Source organism: Anomaloglossus baeobatrachus, chromosome 8, assembly GCF_048569485.1.
Source record: "Anomaloglossus baeobatrachus isolate aAnoBae1 chromosome 8, aAnoBae1.hap1, whole genome shotgun sequence".
In the NCBI taxonomy this organism is placed as follows: Eukaryota; Metazoa; Chordata; class Amphibia; order Anura; family Aromobatidae; genus Anomaloglossus; species Anomaloglossus baeobatrachus.
The window spans coordinates 34,593,481-34,620,728 of NC_134360.1; the positions used below are offsets into that span (position 1 = coordinate 34,593,481).

The 27,248-nt window shown below is 51.4% G+C and overlaps 1 protein-coding gene across 1 annotated transcript in view; it reads left to right on the forward strand.

Moving 5' to 3' along the window:
• SETD5 (SET domain containing 5) overlaps positions 1-27,248 on the forward strand; it is a 152,527-nt gene that overhangs the window by 114,889 nt on the left and 10,390 nt on the right. Inside the window, exons 17-20 of the mRNA XM_075321431.1 lie at positions 13-78; positions 224-474; positions 2,235-2,291; positions 4,868-5,353. Coding sequence (XP_075177546.1) covers positions 13-78; positions 224-474; positions 2,235-2,291; positions 4,868-5,353 — 860 coding nt within the window. The remainder of the gene's footprint in view (positions 1-12; positions 79-223; positions 475-2,234; positions 2,292-4,867; positions 5,354-27,248) is intronic.

Below are 27,248 nucleotides of genomic sequence, written 5' to 3' on the forward strand. Positions count from 1 at the left end.
TACAGGAGACAGCCCAACCTTTATACCAAAGCAACGAGAACTCCACCTCTTCCACTGATAACAGCAGAGCCAATACCGGTACGTCAGGAGCCGGATCGCACACACGAGATCGCCATTAGCTCGTGTAGCAATCTGCTATCTGACTGTTATTTAGGACATCGAAATTGAGTTTCTCTCATTTTTTCTCTCTGAAGTTTTTGCTGATGACTTTTTGCTTTCGCAGAAATTACCGCACCCTTTAAAAAATGGAAGATGAAATATATCCTGGAAGAACATTCGGCGATGTTATCCAGTCCTGTGCCGTATCCCCCCGCCCTCCCGAACTCCACCACCACAGACTCTCTAAGTCCGATGCAGACTACGCCCAGCTCTTCCCTTCCGGGTGAAGAGGAATCCCGATACGGATACGGACTCATGTTCTCGCCCATCCCTTCTCTCGCTGCTAGTCGCTGTAATACTCCACTACAGTTTGAGGTAACGGGAAAAATGACGCTGCCCCCCCAATGCAATGCAGATGGGCTTTTGCATGTCTTTAAAGGGTTATTTCCCTAATTTTGTTAATCACTGGGGCCTCCTCCCATCAGTCCTGAGAAACCTATCAATGGCCACACTTACTCCATTCATTGTCCGTGAAACTGCCGGAGATGGAAAAGCCCTATATTATTCCATCTCGAGTAGTTTTGGGCTAAGGCTTCTATTTATAAGAAATCCCAATCATTACTACAGTTAAAAAAAAAACAAACAAAAAAACAAAAAAAAAAACAAAACTGATCCAGATAACACGCTCTTGCCTTTCATTGTGATTGCCATTGATTTGACAGTGCACATGTAAACATGGTGCAACCAATACAGGTTATGTTGTATGTTGCAAATGACTAGTGATGAGCGAGCACTACTGTGCTCAGTACTTGTAATGAACAGGTCGGATGCTCAGATGAGAGCGATTTGTGTACCCAAGCATAATAGAAGTGAATGGGGAACTTGAGCATTTTTCCCGGAAGATTTTTCGGAAAAATGCTTTTTTTCCATTGACTTCCATTATACTGTGTACTAGAGTTGTGTCCATCCGAGCATCTGACTGCTCATTACAGATACCGAGCAGGTTAGTGCTCATCCCTAGTTTCAGGTACTGAGCACCTGAGCATGGTAGTGCCCGCTCATCACTAGTTACGAGTACTGAGCACCCAAGCATGGTAGTGCCCGCTTATCACTAGTTACAGGTATTGAGCACCCGAGCATGGTAGTGCCCGCTCATCACTAGTTACAGGTACTGAGCACCCGAGCATGGTAGTGCCCGCTCATCACTAGTTACCAGTACTGAGCACCTGAGCATGGTAGTGCTCGCTCATCACTAGTTACGTGTACTGAGCACCTGAGCATGGTAGTGCCCGCTCATCACTAGTTACGAGTACTGAGCACCCGAGCATGGTAGTGCCCGCTTCTCACTAGTTACAGGTACCGAGCACCCGAGCATGGTAGTGCCCGCTCATCACTAGTTACAAGTACTGAGCACCCGAGCATGGTAGTGCCCGCTCATCACTAGTTACCAGTACCGAGCACCTGAGCATGGTAGTGCCCGCTCATCACTAGTTACAAGTACAGAACACCCGAGCATGGTAGTGCCCGCTCATCACTAGTTACGTGTACTGAGCACCTGAGCATGGTAGTGCCCGCTCATCACTAGTTACGAGTACTGAGCACCTAAGCATGGTAGTGCCCGCTCATCACTAGTTACAGGTACTGAGCACCCGAGCATGGTAGTGCCCGCTTATCACTAGTTACAGGTACCGAGCACCTGAGCATGGTAGTGCCTGCTCATCACTAGTTACGAGTACTGAGCACCCGAGCACGGTAGTGCCCGCTCATCACTAGTTACCAGTACCGAGCACCCGAGCATGGTAGTGCCCGCTCATCACTAGTTACGAGTACTGAGCACCCGAGCATGGTAGTGCCCGCTCATCACTAGTTACAACTACAGAACACCCGAGCATGGTAGTGCTTGCTTATCACTAGTTACGTGTACTGAGCACCTGAGCATGGTAGTGCCCACTCATCACTAGTTACAAGTACTGAGCACCCGAGCAATGGTATGCCCAATCATTACTGGTTACGAGTACTGAGCATGGGAGTGCCCGATCATCACTACTAGTGACTAAACATTTCTTTTACTTTTCCATTTTATCTTTTTTTTTTTATCTTAATTTTAATCCTAATAATCTGTATTTTCCTCCTAGAACATATCCTCCCCCGAGAGCTCCCCAGCGCACAGGCCCGAGTCCGTGTCACCCGAGGTAGCTATAATAATCTGTCAATTGCTTAAAATGTGCCGTATGGTGCAAAGCTGGCTATATATGTATTATTTTCCTTGTATAAGAATGAGCTAAAATCCTAACGATCCGAACAACATTGAGCGTTCGATTTTCAATACTTACCTATATGGATTACGCTGACACATTCAGGGCTTGTGTACGTAATATTTGGACTTTTACTTAAGTGCAAGTCCCCAAGTAGGGCTAAAACAACATTATAAAAATTATAAAACACGGGTTTGTTTTTTTTTACCAATTTCTTTATATGGAGAAAAATCATTAAGGCTCTGTGCGCACTGGGAAATGGAATTTTCTTGTGAAAATTCCGCATGTCCTCAAAGATTACCGCACCCGCGGTAAAAAACCGCAGGGAAACCGCATCCGAAAACCGCATGCAGTTTGCCGCGGTCTTACCGCGGTATTATTCGCAGTATTGCCGCGGTTTTGCCGCGTGCGGGTTGGGATGTGCTTTATTGCATTCAATGCAATAAAGCACATTGAAGAAAAAAAAAAAAAAATCCTTTAATTTTGAGATAGTAGATAGACAGAAGAATAGATAGAGGGATAGATAGACAGACAGAGGGATAGATAGAAGGATAGATAGATGACAGATCGCTGCATTTCCCACGGTCGGCAGTGAGTTCACATTACCGGCCGTGGGAAATGACCGGTAATTACCTCTGCTGTCTGCTGCATTCAGCCTGTCTGTGACAGTCGCGGCTGGATGTCAGCAGTGCAGGACCCTGTGGACTACGCCGGAGCTTTGCTTGGGGGGGGTTAATAAAAGGGTGAACGAGGCTTGTTTGTTTTATTTAAAATAAAGGATTTTTCTGTGTGTGTGTTTTATTCACTTTACTTACGGGTTGATCATGTCAGCTGTCACATAGACGCTGCCATGATCAAGCCTGGGGTTAATGGCGGTGGTCCCCCATCACCATTAACCCCTTGTATTACCTTGCCACCACTGCTACACGGTGGCAAGAAGAGCCGAGGACACGCCGGTATTGTCGCATAATGGATGCGACAGTGCCGGGGCAGCTGCGGCTGATATTCTCGGCTGCGGGAGGGGGAGTGAGGCAGGGGCCATTATCCCTGCCCCTCGCCCTCCCCAGCCTGAGAATACCGGGCCGCCGCTGTGTGCTTACCTCAGCTGGAAGGTAAATATGCAGCGGAGCCCACGTTCTTTTTTTTCTATATTTCCGTTTTCTTTCTATGTGTGTTTTATGTGTCTGTGTCTATGTGTTCTATGTCTGTGATGTCTGTGTGTGTGATCTGTGTTTGTGTTTACTCTCTGCACGGCTTCCTCTTCCTGTAATGACATCACTTCCCTGCAAAACCGCAAGCAAGTGATGCACATTACCGGAGGTAAACCGCGAAATACCGCAGGGAATAACGCAGGAAAACGCAGTGAACCGCACAGAATTTACTGCCTGCGTTATTCCCTGCGGGATTTCATGATTAACATTGAGTCAATGGAGTGAAATCCCGCAGCGATGTGCGGAAAAGAAGTGACATGCACTTGTTTTTGCTGCGGGATTCCCGCAGCAAAACATGCAGCTGTCAAATTCCGCCCAGTGCGCACAGGATTTTTTTTCTCCATAGGATTTGCTGGTGATTCACTGCAGAGATGTTATCAACATTTTCTGCAGCGAAACATGCAGCAAATCCGCGAAAAATCCGCGGCAAAATCCGGTAAGTGCGCACATAGCCTAAAAGGCTTAATTATCTCCACATTTGTAACATGGAGTGGGTGTGAGAATGACAATTTTTTTTTTTTTTTTAAACTATATTATAATTTTATTCATTTATATAGCGCTATTAATTCCACAGCACTTTACATACATTGGCAACACTGTCCCCATTGGGGCTCACAATCTAGAGTCCCTGTCTGTATGTCTTTGGAGTGTGGGAGGAAACCCACGCAAACACGGGGAGAACATACAAACTCCTTGCAGATGGTGTCCTTGGTGGGCTATGATCCCAGGACCCCAGCGCTGCAAGACTGCAGTGCTAACCACTGAGCCACCGCAAGACTGCGGTGCTAACCACTGAGCCACCGCAAAGACTGCGGTGCTAACCACTGAGCCACCGCAAGACTGCAGTGCTAACCACTGAGCCACCGTGCCACCCTCATATGATTTTTTTTTTTTTTTTACAAAATGTATCAAATATTACATCATATTGACAATAAATTCTTAACGATCAGCACATTATTGTGGGGGTATATATATAGATATTTTTTTATATTTTTGTTCCCCTGTCTCAAAAACTAGAATCCAAAAAAAAGAAAATATATCATAAGATGGTGCAAAAAAAAAAAAAATCACAATGACCCATCCAGCAAGAACATCAAGACCTCATACAGCTCTTGTGGTAGTAAACAAATAGACACTTTCAGTATATGGCAATGTATAAAAAAAAAAATGATTAAATGGAATTTTTTGGATTAAAGTAGAAAAGTCCTGCAAAGCTCAGGACAACCAAGTCTTAAGGCGTTAGCGTAAGATTAGATCCACAAATGTAATTTTATATTCATCGTGTTCCTCTCTTCTTTCCAGCCTTGCCTTCGGACGGATGCGGATATACCAAAAGCCAATTTCTTGGATGTATCGATGGAGAATTGCCAGGAACACCAAACCACCGCCAGTACCGGTCTCGCGGATCTTGCGTCTCAGTCTCCGAGCACGTCTTTGCCGTACAGTGGCACTTCAGAAGCGAGTGTTTTAGGAAAAGGAGGGGAAGGGACAACGCTGCTAAGAAACTCAGAACAGACTTTCCGGACTGAGTTCAATTTAATGTATGCTTTCTCTCCTTTGAACGCGATGCCTCGGGCGGACGGCTCGTTACGTGGGTCTCTCCCCCTTGTGGGAGAAAGAAAGCCTTCCCAATCAGACATGTACTGTGGCTCTCCGGTGGAGGCTTACTATACGAGGCCGGTTGCTGGACTTATGAAAGAATCCGCACAGGGATCTATGTCTCCCAGTAGTGAAAGAACTTATGAGGGGGTCAGATCTTCTCCCCAAAATCCGCCTCAAAGGAAAAAGGTAACCTTTCTACATATTATGGAAGCGATCGCTCAAAAACTTTGGGCAAATTTTTTCACTGGTATGCCTGATACGTTAGACCGATGTTTCAATCTGAATGGTCGGGATAATTACGCTGTATTCACACATTGCAGCAAAAAATTGCTCTTCTTTGTCGCTCCATTGGGAGACCCAGACAATTGGGGTGTATAGGCTATGCCTCCGGAGGCCGCACAAAGTATTACACTTAAAAGTGTTAAGCCCCTCCTCTTCTGCCTATACACCCCCCGTGCTCCCACGGGCTCCTCAGTTTTTTGCTTTGTGCGAAAGAGGTCAGACACGCACGCACAGCTCCACAGATTGGTCAGCAGCAGCTGCTGACCATGTCGGATGGAAGAAAAGTGGGCCCATATAGGGCCCCCAGCATGCTCCCTTCTCACTCCACTCTTGTCGGTGGTGTTGTAAGGTTGAGGTATCCATTGCGGGTACGGAGGCTGGAGCCCACATGCTGTTTTCCTTCCCCATCCCCCTCAGGGCTCTGGGTGAAGTGGGATCCTATCGGTCTCCAGGCACTGAGACCGTGCTTCATCCACAACTCCTGTGGAGCCTGCTGGATAGGAGCCGGGTATCGTTCAGGGACATGGCCCTGCTACTTGGAGGTACTCTGTATCCCTGTGGGGACAGCGCACAGCAACACTCCAGCTTTGCTGGGTGTGCTAGTGCACCGGGGACCACGGCGCTGACCGGGTTAATATGTGCCATTACACACTCAGCGTTGCTGAGTGTGTTTATGTATAGGAACTGCCGCACTGACCGCCGCGGCCATGGAAACACTGCGGCGCGGCTGGGACTTGTAGTGCGCCGGGGACTTTCACACCGGCCGCGCTTTTACGGCGGCCGCGTTTATTACTAGAGTCCCCGGCTTTTTGCGGCCTAGTTTCCTTTCCTCCCGCCCACAGCCCTGACAGGCAGGGGAAGGGCGGGACGCTGCACAGAACGAGCAGCACTGAGGGCTGGAGCATGCTTTGCATACTCCACCCCCCTCACTGTGCACAGTGCGGGCACCAGTTTCCGCACTTTCTGGGTCACGCCCACGGCTCCCTCCTCTCCTCAGGACGCCGGCAGCCATTCCTGTCAGCTCCTCGGACGCTGCAGAGGGGGACAAAGTCTGGGAGACCCAGGCAGGGACTCTGGTGGCCTCATAACCGCTTTAGGCGGGTGGTAAGCAGCACCTGTGGTGCTAGCCCCATTGTGCAGTAGTGTAACATTATATGTTTATTTTACACTGTATGAGCACAGTTCATTCTGGCTATATACCCTAGTGTGTTACTCAGGGAAGATAATAGCATGGCGCCCACGAAAGGCAGGGGTGCCAAAACACAGGCTTATTATGTTGCCTGCGCCGCATGTACGACCCCGCTACCGGCAGGTTCCACTGACCCTCATTGTGTGCACTGTTCGGCCCCTGTGGCACTTACTCAGCCGGAGCCTCTGCTAAGAGGGGCCCAGGGGGAGCCACCTGCTAACACTGTTCAGGTGACGGGGACGGAGTTTGCAAAACTCTCTGAGACTATGGCTAAGATACTAGAAGCCTTGCAGTCCAGGCCGGTATCTCAGCACAGGGACTCTGTTGAATCTTTGTTCCCTGGCCCACCTCAGCTGGACCAACAATGTCCTCCCGGGGTATCTCATGGATCCCAGGCTGAGGGTTCTGACACAGACCCCAGCCCCAGACCGACTAAGCGAGCTCGCTTAGATTTTCCCTCGACATCATCATATTGTGCAGGGTCTCAGAGGGGGGAATCTCTGGTTGATGATGCGGAGACAGCTGATCAGGATTCTGATCCTGAGGCCGCTCTCAATCTTGATACTCCGGACGGGGACGCCATAGTGAACGACCTTATTGCGTCCATCAATCGTATGTTGGATATTTCTCCCTCAGCTCCTCCGGTGGAGGAGTCAGCTTCTCAGCAGGAGAAATTCCGTTTCAGGTTTCCCAAGCGTACACCGAGTATGTTTCTGGACCACTCTGATTTCAGAGAGGCAGTCCAGAATCACCATGCTTGTCCAGATAAGCGTTTTTCTAAGCGCCTTAAGGATACACGTTATCCTTTTCCCCCTGACGTGGTCAAAAGTTGGGCTCAGTGTCCCAAAGTGGATCCTCCAATCTCCAGACTGGCAGCTAGATCCATACTTGCAGTGGAAGATGGGGCTTCACTCAAAGATGCCACTGACAGACAGATGGAACTCTGGTTGAAATCCATCTATGAAGCTATCGGCGCTTCTTTTGCCCCAGCGTTCGCAGCCGTATGGGCGCTACAAGCTATCTCAGCAGGTCAAGCGCAAATTGACGCAGCCACACGCACGTCCGCGCCACAGGTGGCGTCCATAACCACTCAGACGTCGGCATTTGCGTCTTACGCTATTAATGCTGTCCTGGACTCTGCGAGCCGTACGGCGGTTGCAGCCGCCAATTCGGTGGTACTCCGTAGGGCCTTGTGGCTACGGGAATGGAAGGCAGATTCTGTTTCCAAAAAGCGCTTAACCAGTTTGCCAATTTCTGGCGACCGATTGTTTGGCGAGCGTTTGGATGAAATCATCAAACAATCCAAGGGAAAGGATACATCCTTACCCCAGCCCAAACCGAACATACCCCAACAGAGGAAGGGGCAGTCGAGGTTTCGGTCCTTTCGGGGCGCGGGCAGGTCCCAATTCTCCTCGTCCAAAAGGCCTCAAAAAGATCAAAGGAACTCTGACGCATGGCGGTCTAAGTCACGTCCTAAAAAGGCCACCGGAGGTGCCGCTACCAAAGCGGCTTCCTCATGACTTTCGGCCTCCTCACTCCGCATCTTCGGTCGGTGGCAGGCTCTCCCGCTTTTGCGACGCCTGGCTGCCACGGGTAAAAGACCGTTGGGTGAGAGACATTCTGTCTCACGGTTACAAGATAGAGTTCACCTCTCGTCCCCCGACTCGATTCTTCAGGTCATCCCCGCCTCCCGAGCGAGCCGAGGCTCTTCTGCAGGCGCTGGGCACTCTGAAGGCAGAAGGAGTGGTGGTCCCTGTTCATCTTCAGCAACAGGGCCACGGTTTTTACTCCAACTTGTTTGTGGTCCCAAAGAAGGACGGGTCTTTCCGTCCTGTCCTGTACCTGAAACTTCTCAACAAACACGTAACGACCAGGCGGTTCCGGATGGATTCCCTCCGCTCCGTCATCGCCTCAATGTCCCAAGGAGATTTCCTTGCATCGATCGATATCAAAGATGCTTATCTCCACGTACCGATTGCTCCAGAGCACCAGCGCTTCTTGCGCTTCGCCATAGAAAACGAACACCTGCAGTTCGTGGCACTGCCGTTCGGCCTGGCAACAGCCCCACGGGTTTTCACCAAGGTTATGGCTACTGTAGTAGCGGTCCTCCACTCTCAGGGTCACTCGGTGATCCCTTACTTGGACGATCTCCTGATCAAGGCACCCTCTCAAGAGGCATGCCAACACAGCCTCGACGCTACCCTGGAGACTCTCCAGAGTTTCGGGTGGATCATCAATTTTCCAAAGTCAAATCTGACACCGGCCCAATCGCTCACATACCTTGGCATGGAGTTTCATACCCTCTCAGCGATAGTGAAGCTTCCGCTGATCAAGCAGCGGTCACTACAGACAGGGGTACAATCTCTCCTTCAAGGCCAGTCACACCCCTTGAGGCGCCTCATGCACTTCCTGGGGAAGATGGTGGCAGCAATGGAGGCAGTTCCTTTCGCGCAGTTTCACCTTAGTCCTCTTCAATGGGACATCCTACGCAAATGGGACAGGAAGCCGACGTCCCTCGACAGGAACGTCTCCCTCTCTCAGGCGACCAAAGCTTCCCTTCGGTGGTGGCTTCTTCCCACTTCATTATCGAAGGGGAAATCCTTCCTACCCCCATCCTGGGAGGTGGTCACGACGGACGCGAGTCTGTCAGGGTGGGGAGCGGTTTTTCTCCACCACAGGGCTCAGGGTACGTGGACCCAGCAAGAGTCCTCGCTTCAGATCAATGTTCTGGAAATACGGGCAGTGTATCTTGCCCTGAAAGCGTTCCAGCAGTGGCTGGAAGGCAAGCAGATCAGAATTCAGTCGGACAATTCCACAGCGGTGGCATACATCAACCACCAAGGCGGCACACGCAGTCGGCAAGCCTTCCAGGAAGTCCGGCGGATTTTGATGTGGGTGGAAGCCACGGCCTCCACCATCTCTGCAGTTCACATTCCAGGCGTGGAAAACTGGGAAGCAGATTATCTCAGTCGCCAGGGCATGGACGCAGGGGAATGGTCCCTTCACCCGGACGTGTTTCAGGAGATCTGTTGCCGCTGGGGGGTGCCGGACGTCGACCTCATGGCGTCCCGGCAAAACAACAAGGTACCGACGTTCATGGCACGGTCTCAAGATCCCAGAGCTCTGGCGGCAGACGCCTTAGTTCAGGATTGGTCGCAGTTTCAGCTCCCTTATGTGTTTCCTCCGCTGGCACTGTTGCCCAGAGTGTTACGCAAGATCAGGGCCGACTGCCGCCGCGTCATCCTCGTCGCTCCAGACTGGCCGAGGCGGTCGTGGTACCCGGATCTGTGGCATCTCACGGTCGGCCAACCGTGGGCACTACCAGACCGACCAGACTTGCTATCTCAAGGGCCGTTTTTCCATCTGAATTCTGCGGCCCTCAACCTGACTGTGTGGCCATTGAGTCCTGGATCCTAGCGTCTTCAGGGTTATCTCAAGACGTCATTGCCACTATGAGACAGGCTAGGAAACCAACGTCCGCCAAGATCTACCACAGGACGTGGAAAATTTTCCTGTCGTGGTGCTCTGCTCAGGGTTTTTCTCCCTGGCCTTTTGCCTTGCCCACTTTTCTGTCCTTCCTTCAATCTGGACTGGAAAAGGGTTTGTCGCTCGGCTCCCTTAAGGGACAAGTCTCAGCGCTCTCTGTGTTTTTCCAGAAGCGCCTAGCCAGACTTCCACAGGTACGCACGTTCCTGCAGGGGGTTTGTCACATCGTCCCTCCTTACAAGCGGCCGTTAGAACCCTGGGATCTGAACAGGGTGCTGCTGGTTCTTCAGAAACCACCATTCGAGCCAATGAGAGATATTTCTCTCTCACGCCTTTCGCAGAAAGTGGTTTTTCTAGTAGCAGTCACTTCACTTCGGAGAGTGTCTGAGCTAGCAGCGCTGTCATGCAAAGCCCCCTTCCTGGTGTTTCACCAGGACAAGGTGGTTCTGCGTCCGGTTCCGGAATTTCTCCCTAAGGTGGTATCCCCCTTTCATCTCAATCAGGATATCTCCTTACCTTCTTTTTGTCCTCATCCAGTTCACCAATGTGAAAAGGATTTGCACTTGTTAGATCTAGTGAGAGCACTCAGACTCTACATTTATCGTACGGCGCCCCTGCGCCGCTCGGATGCACTCTTTGTCCTTGTCGCTGGCCAGCGTAAAGGGTCACAGGCTTCCAAATCAACCTTGGCTCGGTGGATCAAGGAGCCAATTCTCGAAGCCTACCGTTCGGCTGGGCTTCCGGTTCCCTCAGGGCTGAAGGCCCATTCTACCAGAGCCGTGGGCGCGTCCTGGGCTTTGAGGCACCAGGCTACGGCTCAGCAGGTGTGTCAGGCGGCTACCTGGTCGAGCCTGCACACTTTCACGAAACACTATCAGGTGCATACCTATGCTTCGGCGGATGCCAGCCTAGGTAGACGAGTCCTTCAGGCGGCGGTTGCCCACCTGTAGGAAGAGGCCGTTTTACGGCTCTCTTACGAGGTATTATTTTACCCACCCAGGCACTGCTTTTGGACGTCCCAATTGTCTGGGTCTCCCAATGGAGCGACAAAGAAGAAGGGAATTTTGTTTACTTACCGTAAATTCCTTTTCTTCTAGCTCCAATTGGGAGACCCAGCGCCCGCCCCTGTTTTTTTGTGTACACATGTTGTTCATGTTGAATGGTTTCAGTTCTCCGATATTCCTTCGGATTGAAGTTACTTTAAACCAGTTTATAATTCTTTTTCCTCCTTCTTGCTTTTGCACCAAAACTGAGGAGCCCGTGGGAGCACGGGGGGTGTATAGGCAGAAGGGGAGGGGCTTAACACTTTTAAGTGTAATACTTTGTGCGGCCTCCGGAGGCATAGCCTATACACCCCAATTGTCTGGGTCTCCCAATTGGAGCTAGAAGAAAAGGAATTTACGGTAAGTAAACAAAATTCCCTTCGTTCTCCCCATGGTCCAAAACAATGACGTATGATTTTACCTGTCCTCATTCTGCAAAAGTGCTGAGCTGCATGATGGATCGGTTTGCAGACCCATTGTTGCAACACGTCAACAGCGATCCGGCTACAATATGTGAATTAAAAAAACCGAGAGAACCAGACTAATAAAAAGTGCAAAATGTAACAATGTTTATTAATATACAAATACACAAGACACACAAAAAGGAAGGAATGGCCATAAAGATAAAACCATTAAAAACACCATTTAAAAGGGAAGAATAACCCTTATGCAAGGACAGAAAAACAGCTACGCAGATGTAAAGTGCATATAACCTGAACCAATAGTAACTGTCTCGTAGAATATGTCATACATTGATACATCATGTGTAACACTTTACAAAAACAGAGGAGACATAATCTTGCCAGAGGTTGGAGTATACAAAGGCCTAGAAGACTATAATAGAAATATACCAGCAATGTTAATAATATAGCCTGCGGGCAGGACGGTGGCTCAATGGTTAGCACTGGAGTCTTGTGGTGGCTCAGTGGTTAGCACAGCAGTCTTGTGGTGGCTCAGTGGTTAGCACTGCAGTCTTGCAGCGCTGGGGTCCTGGGTTCGAATCCCACCAAGGACACCATCTGCAAAGGAGTTTGTATGTTCTCCCAGTGTTTGCGTGGGTTTCCTCTGGGTACTTCAGTTTCCTCCCACACTCCAAAGACTTACAGATAGGGAATTTAGATTGTGAGCCCCGATGGGGACAGTGTTCCTGATGTCTGTAAAGCGCTGCGGAATATGTTAGCGCTATATAAAAATAAAGATTTTTTTTTTTTTTTTATACAGATAAACTACTGCAAGCAAAAAAAAAGTGCTGTGTGCAAAAGGTACTACATGTTTCAGAAAAAGGGAATCCCCATACAGATAAGCCCCCAAACCATCCAACGCACGTTTCGCAGTTATATAGATACCATTGTGGTTACAGCTTCATATCTGTATGGTAATCCCCTTTTCTGGGACATGTAGTACCTTTTGCACACAGCACTTTTTTTTTTTTTTGCTTCCAGTAACCTGTTTACCATTTATTGCCATATCTGTAACCTACAGGCTATATTATTAACATTGCTGGTATATGTCCATTATAGTCTTCTAGGCCTTTGTATACTCCAACTTCTGGCAAGATGCAATAATTTTTGTCTCCTCTATTTTTGTAAAGTGTTACACATGATGTATCAATGTATGACATATTCCACATGAGACAGTTACTATTGGCTCAGGTTATATGCACTTTACATCTGCGTAGCTGTTTTCTTCGTCGCTCCATTGGGAGACCCAGACGATTGGGTGTATAGCTACTGCCTCCGGAGGCCACACAAAGCATTACACTAAAAAGTGTAAGGCCCCTCCCCTTCTGGCTATACACCCCCAGTGGGATCACTGGCTCACCAGTTTTCGGCTTTGTGCGAAGGAGGTCAGACATCCACGCATAGCTCCACTGTTTAGTCAGCAGTAGCTGCTGACTATATCGGATGGAAGAAAAGAGGGCCCATATAGGGCCCCCAGCATGCTCCCTTCTCACCCCACTGGTGGTTTGCAAGGTTGAGGTACCTATTGCTGGTACGGCGGCTGGAGCCCACATGCTGCTTTCCTTCCCCATCCCCCTGAGGGGCTCTGAGGAAGTGGGATCTTACCGGCCCCAAAGCCCTGAGGCCGGGCTCCATCCACAGACCCATTGAACCTGCTGGATGTGGAGCGGGAGTGCCGTTCAGGGACATGGCCCTGCACCATTCAGGTACTCTGTGTCCCCGTACACACAGGCACAGCACACTCCAGACTTGCTGGGTGTGCTAGTGCGCCGGGGACAGTAAAGGGTTACAGTCACTGCAGCCTAGCTGAGTGACTTTATTTATTGGGAACTACCGCGCCGGACGCTCCGGGAGCGGCGGCGCGGCTGGGACTTGTAGTGCGCCGGGGACTTAGCGCCGACCGCGCTTTTACGGCGGCGGCGCTTATAAATCCAGTCCCCGGCTTTTGCGGCCTAGCTCAGCTTCGTTCCCGCCCCCACCCTGTCAATCAGGGTAGGGGAGAGACGCTGTACAATCAGCAGCGCCGAGGGCTGGAGCCTTATTTACATGCTCCAGCCCTCTCACTAGACACTGTGGGACGCCGGTTTCCCGCTCTGACTTGGGGCACGCCCACGGCCCGCCCCTACTCATACGAGCTGGAGAAGGACGCCGGCAGCCATTCCTGCAGCCCGAGCTGAGAGAACGGACTCTGGGCAAACAACAGGACTAGGGCGACCACACACCCGCTTATAGGCGGGCGGTAAGCGGCACCTGGGGTGCTGACACTAAATACCGCTGTTTGTCTATTTGTATTTTAAGTACACTGCATAGGTCGCTATTTTGGGCTATATGCCCTCTTAGATGGCGACACATCAGCAGCAGGAAGGCATGGGTGCTAAGGCACAGGCTTTCTATGCTGCTTGTATTGCACGTACTGAAGTGTTCATGTGTATTTATGCTTGTATGCTATACACTGCACTGTACGGTCGCTAGTCTTGGCTATATTCGCCATAGAATGGCTAGACTACAGCAGCAGAAAAGCAGGGGTGCTGAGGCACAGGTTTTTTTCTATGCTGCTTGTATTGCAGGTGTTGCAGTGTTCATTTGTACTTATGCCTGTATGCTATACATTGCACTGTATGGTCGCTATTCTGGGCTATATTCCCCTAGATGGCTAGTCTACAGCAGCAGAAAAGCAGGCTTTCTATGCTGCTTGTATTGCATGTGCTGCAGTGTTCATTTGTACTTTATGCTGGTATGATATACATTGCACTGTACGGTCGCCATTCTTGGCTCTATAAGTCGGCAGCAGCATATAAGCAACACAGGCTTTCGATGCTGTTTTTGCTGCATGTGATACTGTTCCACGGCACTGCTCCCCATTGGGTGCAATGCTCCCCTGTAGCACTTGGTCAGCCGGGGTCTCTACTTGACGTGGCCAAAAGAACCACCTCTCAACCCTGTCCAAGGACAGGGACGGAGTTGCAAGGGGATAGAGACTTGCAGTCCGGACAGGCCATGGGCAATCTGGATCATTGCTCCCTGGCCACCCTCACTTGGAATAAAATCGGTGCTCCGGGGGGGGTCCCAGGAGGCTCTCTGTATGATGAGGCACACGTAGCTCATCAGGACTTTGATCCTGACACCGCTCTCACTCCGGATACACCGGATGGTGACGCCATAAGGCATGATCCTATAGCGTCCATCAATGGAATGTTGGATCTTTCTCCCTCAGCTCCCCCAGCGGAGGAGTCAGCTTCACAGCAGGAGAAGTCCCATTTCAGTAGCTCAAACGTATATTGAGTATTGTTCTGGCCACGCTGACTTCAGAGAAGCAGTCCAGGAACACCACGCTTCCCAGATAAGCGTTTTCTCCAAACGTATTACGGATACACGTTATCACTTTCCCCCTGACGTGGTCAGGCGTTGGACCCAGGGTCCAAGGGTGGATTCTCCAATCTCCAGGCTTGCGGCTAGAGCCATAGTTGCAGTGGAGATGGGACTTCACTTACAGATGCCATTGACAGACAGATGGACTCTGGTTGAAATCTGTCTATGAGGCTATCGGCGTGTCGGTTGCTCCGGCATTCACAGCCGTATGGGCACCCTAAGCTTTTCAGCTGTTCTTGCGCAGCTGGTCTTGAGCACAGGTACATCTGTGCCGCAGGGGCGTCCGTAACCTCGCAATGTCTGCATTGCGACTTACTCTATTAATGCTGTCCTGGAAGGACAGTCGAGGTTTCGGTCCTTCCCAGGCTCGGGCAGGTCCCAATTGTCCTCGTCCAAAAGGGCTGAAAAGCCTCAGAGGGGCTCAGCTGCCGGCCGGGCTCAATCACGCCCAAGGAAGGCAGCCGGAGGAACCGCTACCAAGGCGGTCTCCTCATGACTCTCAGCTCTCTCATCTTTCCGCATCCGCGGTTGATGGCAGACTCGCTCGCCTTTGGCGACATTTAGCTGCCACAGGTCACAGACCGGTGGGTGAGGGACAGTGTGCCCACGTGCACAGGACAGAGTTCTGTTCTCGTCCTCCGACTCGATTCTTCAGAACGTCCCCACCTCCCCACCGAGCCGATGCTCTTCTGCAGGCATAAGGAGTGATTATCCCGGTTCCTCTTCAGGAACAAGACACGGTTTTCCTCCAATCTGGTTGTGGTGCCAAACAAGGATGGCTCTTTCCGTTCCGTTCTGGACCTAAAACTGCTCAACAAGCACGTGGAGGCCAGGCGGTTCCGGATGATACCCTCCGCTCCGTCATTGCCTCAATGTCTCAAGGAAATTTCCTAGCATCAATAGACATCAAAGATGCTTATCTCCACGTGCCGATTGCTACAGAGCACCAATGTTTTTCTACATTGCGTGATAGGAAACGACCATCTTCAGTTCGTAGCTCTGCCATTCGGGCTGGCGACAGCCCCACGGGTGTTCGCCAAGGTCATGACGGCAGTGGTAGCAGTCTTGCACTCACAGGGACACTCTGTGATCCCTTACTTGGACGATCTACTTGTCAAGGCACTCTCTCAAGAGGCATGCCAACTCAGCCTGAATGTTGCACTGGAGACTCTCCAGACGTTCGGGTGGATAATCGACTTTTCAAAGTCAAACCTGTCACCGACCCAATCACTAACGTAGCTTGGCATGGAGTTTTCATACCCTGTCAGCGCTAGTGAAGCTTCCGCTGGACAAGCAGCGGTCACTACAGACTGGGGTGCAGACTCTCCGTCTAGGTCAGTCGCACTCCTTAAGACGCCTCATGCACTTCCTCGGGAAGATGGTGGCGGCAATGGAGGCGGTTCCGTTTGCGCAGTTTCATCTGCGTCCTCTAATTGGGACATTCTCCGCCAATGGGACGGGAAGTCAACATCCCTGAACAGGAAAGTATCCTTTTCGGAAGGACTCTCTGCAATGGTGGCTTCTTCCCACCTCATTATCACAGGGAAGATCCTTCCTACCACCGTCTTGGGCGGTAGTCACGACAGACGCGAGTCTGTCAGGGTGGGGAGCAGTTTTTCTCCACCACAGGGCTCAGGGTACGTGGACTCAGCAGGAGTCCACCCTTCAGATCCATGTTCTGGAAATCAGAGCAGTGTATCTTGCCCTACTAGCCTTCCAGCAGTGGCTGGAAGGAAAGCAGATCCGAATTCAGTCGGACAACTCCACAGCGGTGACATACATCAACCACCAAGGGGGGACACGCAGTCGGCAAGCCTTCCAGGAAGTCCGGCGGATTCTGACGTGGGTGGAAGCCACGGCCTCCACTGTATCCGCAGTTCACATCCCCGGCGTAGAAAACTGGGAAGCAGACTTCCTCAGCCGCCAGGGCATGGACGCAGGGGAATGGTCCCTTCACCCGGACGTGTTTTCAGGAAATCTGTAGCCGCTGGGGAAGGCCGGACGTCGTCCTAATGGCGTCCAGGCACAACAACAAGGTCCCAACCTTCATAGCACGGTCTCGCGATTTTTATTATTATTATTATTTATTTATAGAGCACCATTAATTCCATGGTGCTGTACATGAGAAGGGGGTTACATACAAAATACGTATACAAGTTACAGTAGACAGACTAGTACAGAGGGAAGAGGGCCCTACCCTTGCGGGCTTACATTCTATAGGATTATGGGGAGGAGACAATAGGTGGGGTGTAGGTCAGGCGGCAGCTCCGCACGGTGGTCGGGCGGCAGCTCCGCACGGTGGTCGGGCGGCAGCTCCGCACGGTGGTCGGGCGGCAGCTCCGCACGGTGGTCGGGCGGCAGCTCCGCACGGTGGTCGGGCGGCAGCTCCGCACGGTGGTCGGGCGGCAGCTCCGCACGGTGGTCGGGCGGCAGCGAGTTCATTGTAGATTGTAGGCATTTCGGAACAGGTGCGTTTTCAGGTTCCGTTTGAAGTTTGCAAGGGTAGGGGATAGTCTGACGTGTTGAGGCAGCGAGTTCCAGGAGACTGGGGATGCTCGGGAGAAGTCTTGGAGTCGGTTGTGTGAGGAGCGAATGAGAGAGGAGGAGAGGAGGAGATCTTGGGAGGACCGGAGGTGACGTGTTGGAGTGTAGTGGGAGAGTAGTTCGGAGATGTACGGAGGGGAAAGATTATGCACAGCTTTGTAGGTCAGTGTTAGAAGTTTGAATTGGATACGGTGGAAGATTGGAAGCCAGTGGAGGGACATGCAGAGAGGAGAAGCGGGGTGGTATTGAGGAGAGAGGTGGATCAGTCGGGCAGCAGAGTTAAGGATGGACTGGAGAGGGGCAAGCGTGTTGGCAGGGAGGCCACAGAGGAGGATGTTACAGTAGTCGAGGCGGGAGATTATGAGGGCATGCACTAGCATTTTAGTTGATTGCAAATTGAGGAAAGGGCGGATTCTGGAAATATTTTTGAGTTGAAGACGGCAGGAGGTGGTGAGGGATTGGATGTGTGGTATGAAGGATAAGGCAGAGTCAAAGGTCACTCCGAGGCAGCGAACTTTGGGTACTGGCGAGAGCGTGGTGTTATTTATTGTAATAGATAGATTAGGTGGAGAGTGTAGGTGAGACGGAGGAAAGATGATTAGTTCAGTTTTGGCCACATTGAGCTTTAGGAAGCGAGAGGAGAAGAAGGAGGATATAGCAGATAGACATTTCGGGATTTTGGACAGCAGAGATGTGGCATCTGGGCCAGAGAGGTAGATCTGGGTGTCGTCGGCATATAGGTGGTATTGGAAGCCATGGGACTTTATGAGTTGTCCCAGGCCAAATGTGTAGATAGAGAAAAGTAGGGGTCCTAGGACAGAGCCTTGAGGGACGCCAACAGAGAGATGGTGGGATGAAGAGGTTGTGTGGGAGTGGGAGACACTAAAAGTGCGATTTGAGAGGTATGAAGAGATCCAAGAGAGGGCGAGGTCTCTGACTCCAAGGGAAGAGAGGGTCTGTAATAGGAGGGAGTGGTCAACGGTATCGAAGGCTGAGGACAGGTCTAGGAGTAGGAGTATAGAGAAGTGCTTGTGTACAGAACTCTGGCGGCAGACGCCTTAGTGCAAGATTGGTCGCAGTTCCGGCTCCCTTATGTGTTTCCACCTCTCGCACTCTTGCCCAGAGTGCTACGCAAGATCAGATCCGACTACAGCCGCGTCATACTCGTCGCCCCAGACTGGCCAAGGAGGGCGTGGTATCCGGATCTGTGGCATCTCACGGTCGGCCAACCGTCGGCACTACCAGACCGACCGGACTTACTGTCCCAAGGGCCGTTTTTCCATCGGAATTCTGCGGCCCTGAACCTGACTGTGTGGCCATTGAGTCCTGGATCCTAGGGTCTTCAGGATTATCCCAAGGGGTCGTTGCCACCATGAGACAGGCTAGGAAGCCCACGTCCGCTAAGATCTACCACAGAACGTGGAAGATATTCTTATCCTGGTGCTCTGCTCAGGGAGTGTCTCCCTGGCCTTTGGCATTGCCTACCTTTCTTTCTTTCCTGCAATCTGGGTTAGAAAAAGGTTTGTCGCTCGGCTCCCTTAAAGGGCAAGTCTCGGCGCTATCCGTCTTTTTTCAAAAGCGTCTAGCACGGCTTCCTAAGGTGCGCACGTTCCTGCAGGGGGTTTGTCATATTGTACCCCCGTACAAGCGGCCGTTAGATCCATGGGATCTGAACAGGGTACTAGTTGCCCTCCAGAAGCCGCCCTTCGAGCCTCTGAGGGAGGTCTCACTTTCTAGACTATCACAGAAAGTGGCTTTACTGGTAGCGATCACATCTCTTCGGAGAGTGTCTGAGCTAGCAGCGCTGTCATCCAAGGCTCCTTTCCTGGTCTTCCACCAGGACAAGGTAGTGCTGCGACCCATTCAGGAGTTTCTCCCGAAGGTGGTATCCTCTTTTCATCTTAATCAGGATATCTCCTTGCCTTCCTTTTGTCCTCATGCAGTTCATCGGTATGAGAAGAATTTACATTTGTTAGATCTGGTGCGAGCACTCAGAATCTACATTTCCCGCACGGCGCCCCTGCGCCGTTCCGATGCACTCTTTGTCCTTGTCGCTGGTAAGCGCAAAGGGTCGCAGGCTTCCAAAGCCACCCTGGCTCGATGGATCAAAGAACCAATTCTTGAAGCCTCCCGTTCTGCTGGGCTTCCGGTTCCATCAGGGCTGAAGGCCCATTCTACCAGAGCCGTGGGTGCGTCCTGGGCATTACGACACCAGGCTACGGCTCAACAGGTGTGCCAGGCGGCTACCTGGTCGACTCTGCACACTTTCACCAAACATTATCAGGTGCATACCTATGCTTCGGCAGACGCCAGCCTAGGTAGAGGAGTCCTGCAGGCGGCAGTTGCCTCCCCGTAGGGGAGAGCTGTTTTGCAGCTCTAACTTGAGGTATTAATTTACCCACCCAGGGACAGCTTTTGGACGTCCCAATCGTCTGGGTCTCCCAATGGAGCGACGAACAAGAAGGGAATTTTGTTACTTACCGTAAATTCCTTTTCTTCTAGCTCCTATTGGGAGACCCAGCACCCGCCCTGTTGTCCTTCGGGATTTTTGGGTTTTTTCGGGTACACATGTTGTTCATGTTGAACGGTTTTTCAGTTCTCCGATGTTACTCGGAGTGAATTTGTTTAACCAGTTATTGGCTTTCCTCCTTCTTGTTTTTGCACTAAAACTGGTGAGCCAGTGATCCCACTGGGGGTGTATAGCCAGAAGGGGAGGGGCCTTACACTTTTTAGTGTAATGCTTTGTGTGGCCTCCGGAGGCAGTAGCTATACACCCAATCGTCTGGGTCTCCCAATAGGAGCTAGAAGAAAAGGAATTTACGGTAAGTAACAAAATTCCCTTCTTTCTGTCCTTGCCTAAGGGTTATTCTTCCCCTTTTCATGGTGTTTTTAATAGTTTTATCTTTGTGGCCATTCCTTCCTTTTTGTGTGTCTTGTGTATTTATATATTAATAAACATTGTTATATTTTGCACATTTGATTACTCTGGTTCTCCTGTTTTTGATACATGCCATGGAATAAGTGCTAGTCCCGGTTAGCCCCCACAAGGGGAATCCGTGAACTTAAATTGCATAGTTATGGTTATGAGGTATATTTCTTTATCGTTCCTTTGGGAGACCCAGACCATGGGTGTTTAGCTTCTGCCTCCGGAGGACACACAAAGTACTACACTTAAAAGTGTAGCTCCTCCCTCTGAGCTTATACACCCCCTGGTAGCCAGTCCCAGTTTATTGCTTTGTGTCAGGAGGCATATATCCACACATGCATTCTCATCTGATTTGTTTGACTTTTGGAAAGAGTTTGAAGAAAAGCGGGTCCATGTCTGGACTCCCGGCATGTCCCTTCTCACCCCACTGTGTCGGCGGTGTTGTTAAGGTTGATTTACAAGGCTGCAGCCTTACATGCCGCGCTCCTTCACCATCCCTTCTGGGCTCTGGCTTGAAGTGGGAGCCAGCACGGTCTCCATGCCTGGCAGGAGTCCGGTCTCCATCCACAGCCCCTTGAGGATTCTGTTGGACCGGAGCACTCATCCCCAGGGACATGGCCCTGCGTCTCAGCAGCTAAGTACCTGAGACGTTTATGTTGGGGGTCCCGGTTCTTTATTGTAAGGGGAGAGTATGCTGTATGTGATTGTTTTAACTTTTCCGGCGGGTTCTCTAGCTTTTGCCTGAGAACCGCACCGATGGTGCCTGCTTGTCGGCCTCGCCGCTTAAATTTAGGCCCCGGCTTCGCCGGAGGCCTAGTTTCATTTTCCTGCCCTCGCATGTCACTCATGCAGAGGGACAGGTTCGGCACCTCCCGGCTGCCGTTCTACACAGGGGAGGGACACTCCCCACTGCTGGGGCGTCCCTCCTTCCCTGCAGGTCTCTATAGCCCTCCAGTTCCCGCTCTTTTATAGGAACGCCCTCTTCTCAGGCAGAGTTCACTCTGCTCTGGGACATCCTGCATTCTGCATCTCTGCTGAGGTGCTGCGACTGGGGGACCGGGCTTTGGGATCTGGAGGGCGCACAACACCGCGCTCAGCGGTCTGGTAAGCCACAGCCAGTCTCCGGTTGTGGACCTCTGTATATTCTCCCTGGGGTTCATTCTCTGCAAAGCCCCCACTCCAGCAGCATGTCTCACACAAGGAGCAAGGCTCCAAAGCTTTATTCTACATGCACTGCATGTAAGCTCCTGCTGCCTGAGCCGAGCACTTATCCACACCGTGATGGTTGCTCTAACTTGGCGGTGCCACAGCCTGGAGTCTCACCCCCAGTGGTCTCTCAGGCTGCTGCTGCACCTGTGATTGAACCCCCGGCCTGGGTAGAGTCCTTTTCTAGGTCCATATCCCAGTCATTTGCTGAGTCCATGGGGCTTTTGTCCAGGACTTTGATGAATATGCATCAGCCCCCCTCACAGGGTGCCTCTAATACTCTTGACAGAGGACTCCTATCCTCTTACCTCCGTCCATCGGAGCTCACGGAGGATTCATCATCAGGTCCCAGACCCCGTCCTTCTAAGAGAAGGCGCAGGGTTTCCTCCCCCTCCCCATCCCACGGCTCTGTCTCAAGAGCTGACTCTCAAGATGAGGAGGATGCCCTCACTGGGGGCTCGGAGGCTATATGTATCCCATCGATTTCTCTGAGGGTGACTCGGACCTTAGTGATTTGATTGCTTCTATTAATTCTGTGCTGGATCTCAATCCGCCAGTGTCAGAGGAGCAACTCTCTTTGGCAGAAAAACATCAGTTTACCTCGCCTAAGAGAGTGAAGAGTGTGTTCTTTAACCACTCCAGTTTTCAGACCGCTGTGACCAAACCCAGGGCCTGCCCTGACAAACGCTTTCCAAAGCGTGGTTCTGATGACCGGTTTCCATTTCCACCTGAGGTGGTCAAAGAGTTGTCTCACTCCCCAAAGGTAGACCCCCCCGGTGTCTAGGCTATCAGCCCGGACCGTTGTGTCGGTGGCTGACGGCACCTCACTTAAGGATTTCACTGACCGTCAGATTGACCTTCTGGCCAAATCTGTGTATGAAGCTGCGGGGGCCGCGTTTTCCCCGACTTTTGCAGCAGTGTGGGCTCTCAAAGCCATCTCTGCTTCTCTAGAGGAGATGCATTCCCTCACCAAGGAATCTATGCCTGAGATGGTTACCTTAACTGCTCAGGCTTTAGCTTTTTCATCTTATGCCATGTCTGCCATGCTGGAGGCTGCTCACCGCACTGCGGTGGCTTCAGCTAATTCTCTTGTTATCCGCAGGATTTTGTGGCTTCGAGAGTGGAAGGCAGATGCTTCTTCCAAGAAGTTTCTTGCTGGGCTCCCTTTTGCTGGTTCACGGCTGTTTGGTGAACAGCTGGATGAAATCATTAAAGAAGCTACTGGCGGGAAGAGTACTTCCATGCCACAAACCAAGACCAGGAAACCCGCCCAGGGTAGGAATCAATCGAGGTTTCGTTCCTTTCGTTCCTCCAACTGGTCATCCTCTAAGCCTTCCGCCTCGTCTGCTAACTCAGCCAAGGATCAGAAATCCAACTGGCGCCCAAAAGCGTGTCCGCAGAAGACCACAGGAGGTTCTGCCACTAAGGCAAGTTCCTCATGACTCTCGGCCCGCTCCAGCCACGCCCTTAGTCGGTGGCAGGCTCTCCCACTTTGGCGACGCTTGGTTAAAGCAAGTCTCCGATCAGTGGGTGAGACATCATATCTCACGGCTACAGGATAGAATTCTCTTCCAGCCCGCCAAACAGATTTTTTCTCTCAACTCCCCCCTGCTCCAAGGCTGCCGCCTTCTCGCAGGCCGTGGCGTCCTTGCAGGCAAACGGAGTGATTGTCCCAGTTCCCACTCCGGAACGGTTCAGAGGTTTTTACTCAAATCTCTTCCTAGTTCCAAAAAAGGACGGTACCTTCCGGCCCATCCTGGATCTCAAGCTTCTCAACAAGCATGTCCGGGTGCGGCATTTTCGCATGGAGTCTCTGTGATCAGTCATTGCCTCTATGACCCAAGGGGAGTTCCTGGCGTCCATCGACATCAGAGATGCCTATCTACATGTGCCAATCGCAGTGTCACATCAGCGTTGGTTATGTTTTGCGATAGGAGAGGATCATTTCCAATTCGTGGCTCTCCCCTTCGGGTTAGCCACGGCCCCTCGGGTATTCACCAAGGTCATGGCTGCAGTGATTGCAGTCCTGCACCTCCAGGGGTTAGCAGTGCTTCCTTATCTGGACGACCTTCTGGTCAAGGGTACATCCAGCGCAGACTGTCAGCGGAGTGTTTCGCTCACTCTCGCCACCCTAGCCCAATTCGGGTGGATTGTCAGTCTTCCCAAATCCACTCTGACTCCGACCCAGAGTCTCACGTACCTAGGGATGCAGTTCGAGACAAACAGCTGTCACTCCGGTTGGCGGTGCGCTCTCTCCTGAGGCCCCGCCGTTATACCCTCAGGCGTCTGATGCAGGTGCTGGGTCAAATGGTGGCCTCCATGGAGGCGGTTCCCTTTGCCCAGTTCCATCTGCGTCCTCTGCAGCTGGACATTCTCTGCTGTTGGGACAAGCGGCCTTCCTCCTTACAGAGGTTAGTGGCTCTGTCGCCATGGACCAGGAGCTCTCTTCAGTGGTGGCTTCGACCCCTCTCCCTGTCCCAAGGGCGCTCCTTCCTGACTCCGTCCTGGGTGATTCTCACCACAGATGCCAGCCTATCCGGCTGGGGAGCGGTACATCTCCACCACAGGGCACAGGGCACTTGGACTCCGTCCGAGTCAGCCCTTTCAATCAATGTGCTGGAAACCAGAGCCGTGCTTCTAGCTCTCCTAGCTTCTCACCACCTGTTGGCGGGCAGGCACAGTCGAGTCCAGTCAGACAACGCGACAGCGGTTGCCTACATCAATCACCAAGGCGGGACACGCAGCCGCCTGGCAATGTTGGAGGTCCAACGCATTTTTCAATGGGCGGAGGACTCAAAGTCCACCATATCCGCAGTCCACATCCCTGGCGTAGAAAACTGGGAGGCAGATTATCTCAGCCGTCAATCCGTGGACGGTGGCGAGTGGTCCCTGCACCCGGCAGTGTTTCAGTCAATCTGCCGCAAGTGGGGCACTCCGGACGTGGACCTAATGGCATCCCATCACAACAACAAGGTTTCGGTTTACGTGGCTCGCTCCCACGATCCTCAGGCCTTTGCCGCGGACGCTCTAGTTCAAGACTGGTCCCAGTTTCGTCTGTCCTACGTGTTTCCCCCTCTAGCTCTCTTGCCCAGAGTCCTGCGCAAGATCAGAATGGAGGGCCGTCGAGTCATCCTCATTGCACCGGACTGGCCCAGGCGAGCTTGGTATCCGGACCTGCTCCAACTGTCCGTGGAGATGCCGTGGCATCTTCTGGACCGTCCAGACCTGCTCTCGCAAGGTCCGTTTTTCCGCCCGAATTCTGCGGCACTCAAATTGACGGCGTGGCTCTTGAGTCCTGGATTTTGACGGCTTCTGGTATTCCTCCTGAAGTCATCTCCACTATGACTCGGGCCCGTAAGTCTTCCTCCGTCAAGATCTATCACAGGACTTGGAAAATGTTCCTGTCCTGGTGTCGCTCTTCCGGCCATTCTCCTTGGCCATTCTCGTTGCCGACCCTTCTGTCTTTTCTACAGTCCGGTCTGCAGCTAGGACTGTCCCTCAACTCTCTCAAGGGACAAGTCTCAGCTCTATCAGTGCTGTTCCAGCGGCGTATCGCCCGGCTGGCTCAGGTCCGCACCTTCATGAAAGGCGCGTCTCACATCATTCCGCCTTATCGGCGGCCCTTGGATCCCTGGGACCTTAACTTGGTCCTCACTGTATTGCAGAAACCCCCTTTCGAGCCCCTTAGGGAGGTTTCTTTGTATCGTCTTTCTCAAAAGGTGGCCTTTCTAGTTGCCATAACTTCTCTCAGGAGAGTCTCGGATTTGGCTGCGCTCTCCTCGGAGTCACCTTTTTTGGTTTTTCACCAAGACAAGGTAGTTCTCCGTCCGACCCCGGACTTTCTTCCTAAGGTGGTCTCTCCCTTTCACCTTAACCAGGATATTTCCTTTCCTTCCTTCTGTCCGGCCCCTGTTCATCGCTTTGAGAAAGCGCTGCATACTCTAGATCTGGTGCGTGCTCTCCGGATCTGTGTCTCGCACCGCTGCGCTTAGGCGGTGCACCTCTTTTTGTGCTAACCACAGGGCGGCGCAAGGGTCTCTCTGCTTCTAAGCCGATCTTGGCCCGTTGGATTAGATCGACCATTTCGGATGCCTACCAGAATACTCAGGTGCCTCCCCCGCCGGGGATCAAAGCACACTCGACCAGAGCTGACGGTGCCTCTTGGGCTTTTAGGCACCAGACTACGGCTCAACAAGTCTGTCAGGCTGCCACTTGGACTAGCCTGCATACCTTTTCGAAGCACTACCAAGTGCATGCTCATGCTTCGGCAGACGCATCCTTCAGGCGGCTGTCGCCCACTTGTGAAGTTAGGCTCCGCCAACTTCTTAGTTTTTTCTGTTTATTCCCACCCAGGGACAGCTTTGGAACGTCCCATGGTCTGGGTCTCCCAAAGGAACGATAAAGAAAAAGAGAATTTTGTTACTTACCGTAAATTCTTTTTCTTATAGTTCCGTATTGGGATTGGGAGACCCAGCTCCCTCCCTGTTGCCTGTTGGCAATTTTCTTGTTCCGTGTGTTATCACCGGCTGTTGTCGTGGACAGAGTCTCCGGTTGTTCCGGTTCTTACTCGGTTCTACTTGTGGGTGGCTATTCTCCTTCAGCTTTTGCACTAAACTGGCTAGGACTGGCTACCAGGGGGTGTATAAGCTCAGAGGGAGGAGCTACACTTTTAAGTGTAGTACTTTGTGTTTCCTCCGGAGGCAGAAGCTATACACCCATGGTCTGGGTCTCCCAATACGGAACTATAAGAAAAAGAATTTACGGTAAGTAACAAAATTCTCTTTTTTTTTCTCAATATGTGAATGAAGCCTGATGGCCGCCTTCACGTCAAATTTATTCGCTTCTATATTACACTGGAGAACAACTTTGAAAATATTTTTTATTGTTTTGGATTTTTTTCTGATTTAGGCTAAAATAGCCATGCTGACTTCAAAACCGCGGTTAGTTTTCTTCTGTCACGTCAGGTTTTTTTTCTCTACAGCTTGTCTTAATGTGATTGCTCTAAGCTGGATCGAGGGTAGGACTAGTGCTCACCCTGCCGGGGGCGGACGACCTCGGCGACCGGCAATAGGTTTCGTCTCGTCAGATAAGACAGTGCGGCGAGAGGTTGGGCGCCGCTCTATATAGCCAAACGTATCCCAAAAGTCTGTATATAAGGGACTAGCTGTACTACCTGGCTTCACCCGGGTTAATAACTGTTGTTAACAAAATAGAAAGTATTCACATTCTCGGGATAGAATGTATAAATAGAATATATTAACGCCCGGGATAGTAACTGTCTCTCTGTTTCTCTCCCATTCTCTGTCTGTCTCCCCCTCTGTATATATCTTTCTATCTTTGTCTGTCTCTTTCCCTGTCTGTCTTTGACTGTCTCTGTCTTTCTCCGTCTGTCTCAATCTCTTTCCCTGTCTGTCTATCTGTCACTTTCCCTGTCTGTCTTTCCCTCTCTTTCCCTGTCTGTCTTTCCCTCTATCTCTTTCCCTGTGTCTGTCTCTTTATCTGATTTTGTCTGTCTATGACCCTGTCTCTCTTTCCTTTTCTTTCCCTGTCTGTTTCCCTGTGTCTTTGTCTCTTT